Raw genomic sequence first — 14,722 nt, forward strand, 5'->3', positions numbered from 1 at the left:
CGAGTTCTGAAGGCTGTCTTCGAAATGTCACTATCTCTGACTCTAAGCTGATGATAACCTGATCTGAGGTCTATCTTCGAGAAATGACTAGCACCCTGAAGTTGGTCGAACAAGTCATCAATCCTGGGGATGGGATACTTATTCTTGTTTGTGACTTTATTCAACTGCCTATAGTCAATGCATATTCTGAGTGAACCATCTTTCTTCTTTACGAACAACACTGGTGCACCCCATGGCGAAATACTAGGTCTGATGAAGCCCTTATCTAGAAGGTCTTTCAACTGCTCTTTCAATTCCTTAAGCTCATTTGGAGCCATTCTGTAAGGAGGAATAGAGATAGGTTGGGTATCTGGAAGGAGATCAATTCCAAAGTCAATTTCCCTTTCGGGAGGAACTCTGGGAAGATCTTCTGGAAACACTTCTGGAAACTCATTGACTACAGGAACTGACTCAAGAGTTGGGGATTCGGAACTAGAATCCTTAACCCGAACTAGATGATAGAGATAACCTTTAGAGATAATTTTTCTGGCCTTAAGGTAAGAAATGTATCGACCTATAGGCGTTAAGCTACTACCCTTCCATTCTATGATTGGTTCTTTTGGAAACTGAAAATGAACAATCCTAGTTCTACAATCGACTGAGACATAACAGGAATGTAACCAATCCATGCCTAGAATGACATCGAAGTCTACCATTTCTAACTCTACAAGATCTGCTGAGGTGACTTTCTGAGAGACTGTGACAGGGCAATTTTTGTATACCCGTCTAGCTATAACTGGGTCACCGACTGGAGTAGAGACTGAGAAGGGTTCTGAAAGAGTTTTTGGGCTAACACTGAATTGGACTGCTATGTAAGGAGTTACAAAAGACAAAGTAGCCCCTGGATCTAACAATGCATAAACATTAAGATCAAAGACTCATAACGTACCAGTGACCACATCAGGAGAATCTTCCTGATCTTGACGAGCCTGAAAAGCATAGAGCCTGTTTTGGCGTTGTCCGCCACCTGTACCAGATGAGTTACCCTGCTGAGTCGGGCGACCTGCTAGTGCTGCGGAAGTTGTAGACTGAGCTCTACCATTATTTCCTCATTGACCTCGTCTAGAAGGACAATCCTTCAATCTATGACCAGACTGACCACACCCAAAACATCCTTCCTTACTTGCAAGGCACTCGCCCGGATGGTTCTTACTACATTTTGGGCAAGTTGGGTAAGTTTTGGTGCCTGAACCACTACCTTGAGACTTAGAGCCTGACGCCTTACCTTTCTGATTATTACGAAACCTGGGGGATGGAACACTAGCTGATGAAGGAGCTGGAGTCGAAGACTTCTGCTGAAACTGCGAGCGATTTCCACCACCTGATTTCTATTGGGAATACTCGTAGTTACCTGTTCTTGTTTTCTTAGTCTCCTTAGCTTGTTCCCTAAGCTTATCACTCTCAACCTGCTAAGCATGAGTCATGAGCCTAGAGATGTTCATGTCTCCCAACAACATAGCATTTCTGCACTCTGTCTTCACTAAGTCTGACACTCCATACATAAACTTATTCATCTGAGCCCTGGAATCAGCAACCATGTGAGGAGCATACCTGGAGAGTTGGTTAAACTTGAGCCCATACTCTTGGTCAGTCATGTTACCCTGCCTTAAGTTCATAAATTCCTGGGCCCTTGCTTCTCTCAACTCTATGGGGAAAAACCTGTCTAGAAAGGTTTCGCTGAAACATTCCCAAGTAATAGGAGTAGCATCTGTACCCTTGTTCTCCTTCCACTGAGTATACTAGATATGAGCTATATCCTTAAGTTGGTAAGATACTAACTCAACCCGATCATTCCCAGTGACCTGCATCACCTCAAAGATCTTCTTGATCTCATCTAAGAAATTCTGGGGATCTTCATCAGTCTGCGATCCTAAGAACTCTGGAGGATTCATCCTAACAAAGTCACGGACCCTTGTTGCTTCTGATCCACCATTTGCATTCACAGGAGCTTAAACCCGCTGATTGTTCTGGTTAGTGACACTCTGAGCCAACATCTGAATGACATTTCTGAATTCAACATTTGAGACTTCCTGATCTGGAACTGGAGGAGCTGCGTTTGCATTCCTAGCATTCGCATTCCTGGCGTTAGCTCTACGATGAGGCATGATCTGAAACGTAGAACGCGAGTTAGAATGGAATTAGATCATACCTTACGCACGATAAGAGTAACAAGAAAATGAAATTTTTTTCCTAAAGACACGTTGTAGCCTCCCTCTCATTAGATGTGGTGCACACTACACATCCATGAAAAGGACTCTACCTAGTGCGGCTTTTCAGACATCCTAGGACACTTAAACCTAATGCTCTGCTACCAAGTTTCTAAAACCCCAAGCTACCCCCGAGACGCAGACACGGGACCTAGGACCACAAGTGATCCTAAGTTAATCCTGCTGGCATGATAATGAGCATACTAAAGATAATAATAACTAATGTGGAAGCTAAATCATAAAGTAAGTCTGAAATGATGGGGAATATCCATATACTATAACTGAGATAAATGAAAACTGATGAGTTTAATACAAAGAAAATATTAACTCAATACTAAGTTGAATCTAACTATGTCTGAAATAAGCCTCTAAACTGACTAGAAGTGCTGGGACATGCCCCAACTAGATCTAGCAAAACTGAAACTAAGGGACTAAAATACTGAAAAGAAACTCATGACTATTGTCCTCGGAGAATGATGACTCACCACTGATGCTACTGAACTGGAGAACGGGAACCGATCTAAGCATGATCTGGATGCTGAGAACCTGAACCTACATCACGAGAAGATGTAGCGCACGTATGCGTCAGTACTTGAAAGGTACTGAGCATGCAAGATAGAGTAAAGTTGAAATAACATATAACTGAACAAAGCAATAAAGCAATGAAATAATCTAAACATGATATAGATACTGAATGCTGAGCTAACTGAATGCAATGACCAATTTATAACATACTGAGATTGAATACTAAATATACTGATAAATGGTCAATGCAATAGAATCTGACTGAACTGTGGGAGCTACTAATAACCGACATAAAACCACATGAGCTAAATGTGGAGTCCGATGTATACGCCCCATCGAGAGGACCCAATATACCCTGCCAGAGGTATAGAGGCATGCTGGCGTGATCACTAAACTGATGTTGCCCAAAGAAGGACTTACACCTACGTGGCTCGTAGTTCTAGGACTATATGGGTACGCTAAACCCTAGTCCAACTCGATATTATGCTACTCCCTAATGAATTAAGTGGTTAATTGGTTATGACTGAATTTCTGTAAATACTGAATAGCTCAAAACTGAACATGCAAACTAAGAATGCAACAATTAATCTGATAACGATGCATTAATAACTGAGGCATGTATAACTGAATAACTGGGATATCTGACCTAGCATGTGTAATTCAAGAACTAAAGAAATACATAGCTAGGGTTCTGAAATTCATGCGAGAAATGATGTAATAACATGATAATCTGATTTGGAATATGTTAATAACTAATTCGTGATGATCTGTTGTAATTCTAGAAACCCTAGGTCTATTCATAATAAAGGAATCAAGAAACTGACTGAATTCTAGGGACCTAATGGGTAAAAGGAACCCACTAGTGAAATCCCACATACCTGGTGACGAATCCACAGAGAAATCTTTTGATTTTAAGGCTGGAACTGAAGAAAACTTGTTGCGTTCTTGAACTAGGGTTCTTGACCTTTTTCTCCTCTCTTGCTTCTAATTTTCTAAGTTTTGAGTAATGATTTTGACTAAGGTAAGTTCTAGTTATGTTTCTAGGCTTAAACTGACTAAAACCTCATGATTTAGGGTTTAAACGACGTATCTAAGGGGTTAACGAAATAGGAAAAGACCAAAAGACCCCTGAATTAACTGCTGTCGAAGTGACTGACAGACAGGACTGACGGGCCGTCATTCAATCGACGGTCCGTCGATTGGAACCGTCGGTCGAGTCTGCCCGACAGGGCTTAACTAAAACGGGCATAACCTTTTTTTCGAGGTCGAAATTTAGCAAACTCGGTGGCGTTGGAAAGAGGATTCAATTATCTATCTTACCATAGGTCATGGGACACATAATTCCTTTTGTGCTAGGAGTTATGACCATCTGAAGTTGACCCATCAACAATTTTCAGCTAACTGGCTTCTAACCCTCATCTATGGTCAGACCTACGGACCATGGTTCGAACGACGGTCTGTGCTGGTCGACCGTAGTTCATGTCAGAGGCTGGGTAAAGGAGGTCTTGATCCACGGACACAGACCACAGACCGTGGTCTGATCTACGGACCGTGGGTCTGTCGTGAGTCGAGACTTAGTCGATTTTTCTGAGCTTGGATGGGGAGGGGTTGCAGTGGTGAAGCACGGACCACCAGCACGGGCCGTGGTCTGACCTACGGTCCGTGGATGGCAACCGTGGGTTGCACCTGCAACTTCTCAAAATCTGCATTTTTGGTTTGTTTCGAATACGGAGTGTTACATTAACCGTGATTTTGGGGAAGTTAAGGATGTGTGTGGAGAGTTTGGGGATGTATTCGAGATTAGAAAAGAGAGTGAGGAAAATAGAGAATTTTGTAATTTTTCAAATGGTAGAAAATTTAGAAAATATAAAAAATTAAGTTATATATTCAGGTAAATTTTTTTCATAAATAAATTCAATTAACATTTTCACCAAATCACAAAGTGAACAAGACCTACAGAACGCCCGGCCCTGTCATCTATTTCTATCTGGTGAGGCGTGTGAAGCAGCGGAGGGGAAGTAAGAATACCGCCGACAAATACGAAGATTGCTTGTATTGATGCTTAGAATTAGTTGCAATGGCGCACAAAAACATCAATTTTCCTGCCTTTATTCCACAGTTGCAGTGGCGGCGGCACCTGCTAATGTATTGATGGAGTTCCTGGTAAATTCACTCGACTTCTCAACAAAAGAAGCCATTTCCACAAGAGACAAGTTAACTCGTTTGAGATACAGACACTATGACCCGCATTTGTTACTTCATCTCTTTGATGAAATGGGTATGAACAAATCACAGATCAAAACCCTTGTTTCTTCTTCTCCTCAATTGTTGTTTTGTCGTGTTGACGAAAATCTCAAACCCAAAATTAAGATTTTACAACAACTTGGCTTATCTGGGTCTCAACTTGCTACATTTCTTACAAAAAGTTCTTTTTTGAGAAGAGGTTTACATACTGTTATAGAGCCTAATCTTGTTTATCTAAGGGATTTGTTGCCCATTCATGACCATCTACCTATAAGTCTTATTAAAGAGCCTAGGTTGCTTTCCTGTAATCTTCCTAAAGTTATGCCACCCAATATATCATTGTTGCAAAATTTTGGCTTTTCAATGGCCGATATTCTCAAGGCTTTTCACAGGCATCCTAGGCTTCTGCTCAATAGTCCTGAGTGGATTGAGAAAGCAGTAAATCGACTAGAAAAGGATTTTCATATGCCTCTCAGTTCAGGGATGTTTCTTCATGGTGTTCAAGTACTTGTATCGCTTGATGCATCCAAATTAGAAAGGAAATTACATATTTATCGGAGTTTTGGATGGTCTGATTCTGATGTCTGTCTAATGGTATAAAAACTTCCTTACTGTTTGACTTCATCAGAGGCTAAGATAAGGACTACATTGAAGTTTTTCATGAACGAACTGGGGTATGAGCCTAATTATCTGGCTTCTCGTGCACCGCTTTTAAAGCTTAGCTTAGAGAAGAGGATCATACCAAGGAATGAAATCTTGAAATTTCTTAGAGAAAACCAGCTGGTAAAACGGTGGCCAAGTCTTTACACTGCTGTGTCATATTCTGAACTGGATTTTCAAAAGAAATATGTACTTCCTTTCAGGGAAAAGATGCCCGAGATGTATGATTTATAAATGAAAAGTATAAGCTAAAGAGAAATCCTTACAGTGGAGACAATGGCTGCAGAGCAAAGAGGTTTAATCAGTTCCTTGAAAATATCTTTTTTTATGCTCTTGTCAAGCATATTACTGTTTGTTTGCTTTTCAATGTTGGAGATCTATTGATGCACAATGACTTTTCAATTAATTACAGGGTGACAAAAACTAGAAATTGATATCAGTTTCATTTTCTATTCAACTGATGGTTCTTGTTTAATGACAAGGAAAGCAGTATAGAAATTCTTTCTTTTGTGTGCAAATTCAGGTTTATTCAACTCCGTGATGATTACAAGAAAGCAAAGCTTGCATCAAAGTTCAGCTCGTTGCGGAATTAGCTTAGTTGGATCAGAAATTACATTCCGAAGATAAGAAATCCTTTTCTGCTAGTAGCTTAGATAGATATGGTAAAGCTCTTCCATCTCATAATGGATATTTTTATTTCTGAGCTGGAAAATAGAGGGAAGTTCTGTTAATTTTGAGTTATTTGTCCTAGTTCGAAGTCTTATTTCGAGCTTACACTTGGTGATTCTTCAGTTTCCCTTTGCTGGATATATTTTTGAAACCTGCAAAAGTTTCTCATGATTTTTGCTAGATGTGTGGAAACTTTTTGCACTTACCAAAGAATATGCATTCTTCACAACTAGTAATATGGATAGCTAGTTGTTATTACTTATTATGGGTCGGGCGGCGGCTGCCCTGCCTATTATACACCAAATGAAGCTATTTCCCCACTTACACTTCAAGGTTATATCCAACTTAGATATTAGTGGTAGTTTTTCCCAATTACATTCATCTTGATGATCAAGTAATAGGCTCATAAAGAATAACTAAAGAATTGACACCACCACCATGTTTTTCTCCTCATCTACCGCCACCTCTTCCTCCTCCTCCTTCGCCACCGCCACATCAATTATCACCTCTTCTTTCACCATCACCATCAACACCACCGACCTTCTCCTCTGTCACAACCACTATCTCCTTAGCCAGCTCATTTTCTGCCAAAAAAATTGAACAGTTGACGAAGTTGCTGCAGCAACTATGCAGAAGTTACTACAATAATTCAACAATTGTAGAAGTTGGTGCAACAATATAAGCAACTGCTGCAGTTGCTATATCAACTGTGATAGTTATCGTAGCTACTATCGTAACTAATATTACTATAGTTGTTGCATCAACTATTGCAATTGTTGTAACGACTATCATAATTACTTGATTTTCTACATTTATTTATTGTATTTGTTAAGTCTACTAGATGACCGCATCCTATAATTTATTATTACTCCCTTAGATAATGACTTTGTATGATGATTCATAACCAGTTATTTAATACTCTTGTATCTCCTTAGCAAATTAAACTTCAGATCGTATATCTCGAAAGTTTAACCTTGGCAAACCAAACTTTTGATGCGTGTGTCGGAATTTCACAAGAAATATATGCTAAATTTGAGATAAAATTTGACCCGAATTTTGTAATTTCAATCACAACTGGCTAAACTTACAAACTTAGGTTGAGATTGACCTCAACTCATGGTATGGAGGCACCGGAAAACGATTTTTTGCTCTCCTCTCATAACGGCCTTTAACAGACATTTTGGTTGAGGTTCACACTCCACCTTATGGAGCCATTCGGAAAGCTTAATTATTGACGGTGTGCACTATGGCGCAAACACCATCTCCAGGAAGAAGAACCACCAACAATGAAGGAATTACAGAGGAACTAACTTAATTATGCCAACAATCCGCAAAATTAGATCCCAATTTAAGGTGAAAATCGTGATCAAAGGTCCCTTTAAAATGGGGTTTATGATAATACACCATGTTCATTGATATCACTAACAAGGTTGACTTCAAGGCTTTTTGGTTCAAACATGTAATTGATATTGACGCCATCCAAATTTGCATTGTAGTTAAGTCTGCGTACATCCTATTTTCTTTAAACTCAACTTGTAAAAGTACATTGGATATGTTATTTGAGGCAGTGAAAATATAAGGTATTATTTTAAAAGGAGGGTGTTTACTAACTAGTTGTAATTCGTCAACTAAAGGTACTGCTTTTTTTTTTTGTAGGGCGTTGTGATTGCTTCCTTTAACAAATGAATTTGGATTCTTAAAGTCATTGCACATAAGTAGACACTTTCAATTTGTTGTTTGCTCCTGCAATCTTCGAATGATACTCGTAACAATAAAAACACTTACAGTGCTATTGAAAAGAAAATTGAAATTAGTTATTCACATACAAAAAAAAAAACAAAAAGGAAAAGTAGAAAAAATTATATAACAAGACAAACATATGATATGTCTTTACGATAAACCACTATAGTTTAAAAAATTATAATTTATAGTTATATGTAGGGTTTTATAGCAAATTTCTCCCTTCTATCTCTCTCTCCATCACCCCTCTCTCCCTCTCATCCTCACAGTGATGATCTAGGTGTGTATAATTGTTTTTGTATTTTATAGAATGCATTTGTTTTGAATTGTATTTTGTATTTATTTTGTTAGAAGAAAAATAACTGAGAAATTCAAAGCTTTGAGGCATGAAAGATCACTATCTTTCAAGAGTTAATGCATGTATATTCTTTTAGGGATGACAAACAGTTCTCTATCAGGATATAACAAAGTTTGAAACATATCTGCAATTGAATTTGCTACTTCTGGGAATACTTCAAATTTATAGAATTTAAGAGATGACTTTTCATAATAGTCACGTTCTTTCATGAACATAGATGACTTTTCATAATAGTCATGTTCTTTCATGCACAAACGACTTTTCATGAATGAGACACTCATTTTCTGAACAATTACAACTTTTAGTTGCTCTCTTTTGGAAAGACAAAACTTTTGTTACTCCCTATCCGAACATACAAAAGTTTTTGTTTCATTTAAAATTTAAATATTAATTATTAAATTCAAATTGTAAATAAACAATTTGTTCAAAATAAATTCCGAAATTAAAAAAATCTTTAAATTTAACTAAAGATCCGACCCGGCCCGCGCCCAAGCCCAAGTCCAAGTCATTTCAATATATATTGTTAATATATATAAGTAGACTTACTCAATTAAATAGACTAAATGGGCTAGGCCTTAAAAGGACCTAAAAATGGCTTCTCGCACCAATGTGGGAATTTCTCTTTATATTACAACTATCCTAACAATCCACCACTAGTTTGTAATGTGTCTCATAATATCACGTATATCGAAAAGTATCTTGTCTAGATTTGAACTTTCCGTTAGTGTAAATACTTTAAAGTTTGATGAAGATATTGGTATCCTAAGATTTGAACCACATTTCCTTTTGTCAAACAAAAAGTATCACACACACAATATTATTAAGTAGCAAAATAATCCAATATTATGTTTTAGCATGTTTACGGCCGTGTGCGAATCCATATTCATGAATATTTACAAGATCAACTCTTTAAATCTTTGTTCGAAGCGGCACCACCTCAATATTCATATAGGTGAAAATAGACTATGTCCCTGTTACTATAGACATTTGTCAATCTCATTAAGAATTCATTCATCCTTTTTCTTGTAACAGTATACACCTTAAAATTTGTGATTATGCCCATGTTATTACAGACATTTAACAACTTCTAAATTCCTCACATAACAGTAAACAGTACACCGGAATCAAGAATTTAAGTGAGGAGACCCGTGCTTAAACAACACAAATAACTTGTTATTACCTATTGAACTTACACTACAAGAAAAAGCCTTATTTAAGACCAACATTTTGGGACGAGCTAATAATCTTGTCTCTAAAGGTATATCTATTAGGAAGAGATTATATTTTGGTCCTTATTTGTGTATTTTATTGCGAAGGTATTAAATCTAGTCCTTAAAAAACATACTAACTGGTCCTAATTTGTAATTGAAGCTTTGAGCGGGAGATGGTTTGCCAAATTTAATAATAAAATATATTTAAAAAAAACTAAAATTGTGTTTTAAAAAGAAATTAGACGCAAGAAGATTTAAGTAAACCAATAGTATAATGATAAGGATCCTTTGTTTACTTAAAACACATACTTGTCTCAAACTTTCCCTTTCCTCAAATCTCAACGCCGCAACTATCTGACCTAATCTCAACGCCGCAACTATCTGACCTAATCTCAACGCCGCAACTATCTGATCTAATATCAACGCCGCAACTATCTGACCTAATCTCAACGTTGNTTTGTGTTTGTATAAAAGCGAGAGAGGCGAGCGAGACTGCCTAGCGAGAACAAGAGTGGCGAGCAAGATTCACCAGGGAGAGAGGCGAAATAGCAACAGTTTGCTATGGGGTAAAATTAAATCAAATTATGGTTATAGCATTTAATTTGAATTAATAGTTTGCTATTATATACAATTTTTGTTGTAAAACTAAAGCAAAACAAGACAAGAAATATAGAAGATGAAAGCAATAGAAATAGGGAAACAAGAGATAAGAGCTTTTCTTATTATTCCAAGTCTTCAAGTCTATACAATATGAACCCTTATGTCTCTATTTCTAGTGTAACATAGAGGCATACAAAAGGTTAGTCATAAACGTGACATTAACATGAATATAATGGGGGAGGTTATGGAAGTGAAAGGTTACACGAATAATAATTATAAAGGTGGAGGTTATGATTATCTTCATAATGGAGGAAAGTAATAGAGTAACTTCTTAATGTAATGGACATCCACAATATATTATTTTATAACACTCCCCCTTGGATGTCCATAGATAATATGCCTCATTAAAACCTTAATAGGAAAAAACCCTTTGGGAAAAAATCCTAGTGAAGGAAAAAGAGTACACATATCTTTTCATACTCTTTGAATGTTGCCTCGTTAAAAACCTTACCAGGAAAATCCAATTGGGATAAAATCATGGTTAAGAAAAAGAGTACAACGCGTAATTTTCTCCCCCCGAAAAAACTTTACTTGATATCTCGGAGATGATGCAGTCCAATCTTATATCACAACTTCTCAAATATTGATGTTGACAATCCTTAGTGAATAAGTTTACAAGATTATCACTTGAATGGGTCTTTGAATGCCTATCTCACCATTTTGTTGAAGATCACGTGTGAAAACGACTTTTGGTGAAATATACTTTGTCTGATCTCCTTTGATTGTATCCTCCCTTCAATTGAGCTATATATCATTTTTGTATATGGTGGCTAGAATATCCTTTTCAAAAGAAAATCACATATTTTCTGAATATGAAAGATCATGATTCCAACCAAACACACTCCCGATTTTCTTTATAGATCAATATTATTTCTGCATGATTTGATTCTTTGAATGTCAAGATTTTGTTGTGCCTCTATATATAAATAAATAGTCCATTTGTAATCGAGCTTTATGCAGATCAAATAAATATTCTGCATCTACATAATCAAATTATTTTTGACATGGAGATTGATCATTTTAATTTTATTGAAGCTTGTCTTTTCTTCGCAAAGAAAATCACACATCTTCTATGTATTGAGTCACTTGCTTTGTTAGTTTCTTATCATAACTTGAGTGATAATATGACAATCCTTTCACATAACTTCGGTTATGTATATCAAATAATCTTCTAGCATTTGCATAACCAGCAATCTATAAGTGTACCAATTGCACTAATACACAACATTTTAAATAATTTTCATGAGATCAAAAAGATTATTTCTCTGTGTTAAGCAATCTCAAAATCATTGGGTACTCAATGGAATTGCTTTAAGACCTTTTATATTCTTCAAGGATTTTCATATAACCTTCATCGTTTAGTTAGACATGATAATCATTCATTATGCGTATTCAAATATTTCATCTATTTTCAAACTGAAACAAATCTCATTGCATCCACAACTAGAGAATATATCTCCATTTAATAATGTCAGGATTTTTGCGAAAACCCTTTATGCCTCGAGGCACAAACCACACTTTATATCTTATGGTTACACTTTCGCACAATAATTCATTTGTACCACACTAACATTATATTTTGATCCATGAACTACAAGATCAAAAACATCACTTTTCTAAGTGAAACAAAATATACTTGAATAGTGCCACTCATTTATCTGTCCACACTATATGACAGATTCGAATAAGATCCTCGTAACCATTTATAACATTGAGTGCTACTTCATATCAAAGATATCGTCGACAGTCTTTTTGATATCGATTCCAACACGACATAACTTATCGAGATCTCTTCATTTTTTATCATTTTCAGGTACCTGAACCTTTGCCAAGGTTTTAGGAAGTGTTATGTCATAGTGCTCTTTCAAAGCACTTACCTCATTATCATAACCATTTTGATAATTTGCTCCTCTCCTTCCTCAAGGAGTTTTACGTTTAAAATCGATTGGTCTATCACGCTTCTAGTGTAACATAGACTCTGTCCTTCAAAGACTATTTATTGGAGCATTTGCAGCTTAATTAAAATATTGGGTCAGCAAATACATCTGGCAAATTATTTGCAACATTTTGCAAATGAATTATCTCTTGAACTTCAAGTTCATTTTTTTAATGAGGATCTAGATAATTCACCCCACACATAATTTTCAGCTGCTAAACATATCTCCCCCTAATGTTAGGAAATCTAACATTTACCCCCAACCTTATTCAGGGATCCATCTTTGTGTGTGGTGGAGCAATAAAATCATATCTGCACACATCAAATTTTAAATGGAAATTAGTTGGTTCCTGACCCTGAACCAATTGTGATGGGAGAACCTTGTTGACTTGATGCATACATGTTAAACAAACTCATCTCACACCAAATTTTATTTGAGAGATTTGTTCTCACAATCAACGGTCTAGCTATAATTGGAGGCAAACCATTTCTGCTAAACCAACCAGTATTATCAACATAATTTTATAATTTGGAACTGTGCTCTTAATTTAATAATTCGAGCAAACAATCTTGCAAAAATTAAATTGTAAGTTGATACAAATGCACATGTGACCATACCATAGATGCATCTATTAAATCATAATAGTAAGCGGTCCACATGACAGGTGAACGGGCCCATATTCACCTTTTTATATGTTCCAAATAATTTCAGGGGGTACAATCCCAACCTTAGTTGATACAATGATCATTTTATCATGAGAACAAGCAACGCAAGAAAATTCTTGAAGAATCTTTTATTTCTTCAAACATATAGCCACGTGAATTCTTAATTTTATTTTGCATCACGTTTGAACTGGAACCAACCGATTATACCAACTGATATTTATTCTAGTAAACTTCTAGTTTACTTTTGCATGTGATTCCTTCATCATGCCCATATTTTATTCAACAAACAAAAAAAAGGCGGGTAACCTTTTATGTAAATATTCATAACCCGCTTTGATTGTAGTAATCAGAAGATATTTAATCTCTCAATAATTTACAGTTTCAATATAATAATTTTTTTTTTCAATTCCTCCGAAACTTAAAAAGTTTCTTTTGAGACTTACTACAACCTCAATATTATGAACTATTTCATTTTATGGATAGTAACAAATTAATCCTTCCGAAACTTTCAATTAATTGTGTACTACCACAAATTTCACAACACCATTCTTATGGTGACCATCTCTTTCAAGGAGAAAATTATTATCATTGTCATGGTTAAAATTATTACTGCAAGACTTATTTCTTGACAACCAATAACAAATTTGTGTTGCACACAATAATATTTATTTTGGTCATGATCACAACCTTTATAGGAAAGAATTATTTCTTTCTTTTGTCCTTCAATAGTCCATAATATAACATACCACAATATTTGTGTAGTACTTAAAGTATATGACTAAATGACCATTTATGTCAAAATATTTCTTTTCAATCTCTCAAACCTCCCGTAGAGGTGAGATGTGACATTTATCCAACAATACATGAACATGTTCTTATCCATATGAACACAAGTCACATTTTCTTTAAGAAATAGACCATAACCATTTGAACATGCACCATAAATTTTTATTAGAAACTCATTGTCATGCTTTCACATTTATCAAATTTATGTGACTCACCTCAACATCACTTTAAGAGGTCAAATGTACTACCACTTTGTATTCCTTTATTTGATGGAGGATTTACAAAACTTTTCAAATTGGGTTGCACCAACAACAATGTGGCCAATAACTTTTCATACCACTTTAATGGACAAAAATTACCTTCACATTTTGAAGGATCATCTTAAGAACCCATATTGTTCTTTCTTTTACACTGCTACCACATTCACATAAGAGAATGGAGCGAATCAATTGGGCAAATTTCATGACTTTCAGTCAAAAGTATACAACTTTATGTTTTAGTCATCATCATATCATCACTATAGTGCATTAGGAGTTAAACCCCATGTCTTATCCATATAAAGACATCTTTGGTCATAAATCAATGGGACTTGAACCCAACTTCTTATTATCATGGTGCACCGAGACTTTAACTCGATGTCTTACCCATTTGGTGCGGTGAAACTCGAATTCACCGTCTTACCCTCAATGAATGTCTTGATAAAGCAAATATGTTACCAAAAAAAATAATTATCGAAAACCATAAATATCATCTGAATTTGACTTAAAGCATTAGAAAATGGAACAAGATCAATTAATTAGAACAACATATTGGAATCATATAAAAGTCTCAAGTTAAAATAAAGGGAAAATGCATAAGTACCCCCCCAGCCTATGCCCAAAATTCCTGAGACACACCTAACCTTTACTAAGGTCCTATCCTTGAAAAAATTGTCAACACGCGCTAGGCCCACAAGATAGTGCCACGTAGATCAAAAAGGGGTAAAAAATTATATATAAAATAAGTTCGGGGGGGGGGGGGG

At 36.1% G+C, this 14,722-nt stretch overlaps 1 protein-coding gene across 2 annotated transcripts in view; it reads left to right on the forward strand.

Annotated features, from left to right (window-relative positions):
• Positions 1-4,717: 4,717 nt before the first annotated feature.
• Positions 4,718-14,722, forward strand: part of LOC125844021 (uncharacterized) — a 50,891-nt gene continuing 40,886 nt past the window's right edge. The window contains exons 1-2 of one of the 2 annotated variants that reach the window (XM_049523248.1): positions 4,718-5,970; positions 6,199-6,256. In XM_049523248.1, coding sequence (XP_049379205.1) covers positions 4,830-5,615 — 786 coding nt within the window. In that variant the 5' untranslated portion in view covers positions 4,718-4,829 and the 3' untranslated portion in view covers positions 5,616-5,970; positions 6,199-6,256. Of the gene's footprint in view, positions 5,971-6,198; positions 6,257-14,722 lie in introns of those variants that run through there. The other variant, XM_049523247.1, reaches the window with a different exon arrangement.

This window comes from Solanum stenotomum, chromosome 11, assembly GCF_019186545.1.
Source record: "Solanum stenotomum isolate F172 chromosome 11, ASM1918654v1, whole genome shotgun sequence".
Taxonomy (NCBI): Eukaryota; Viridiplantae; Streptophyta; class Magnoliopsida; order Solanales; family Solanaceae; genus Solanum; species Solanum stenotomum.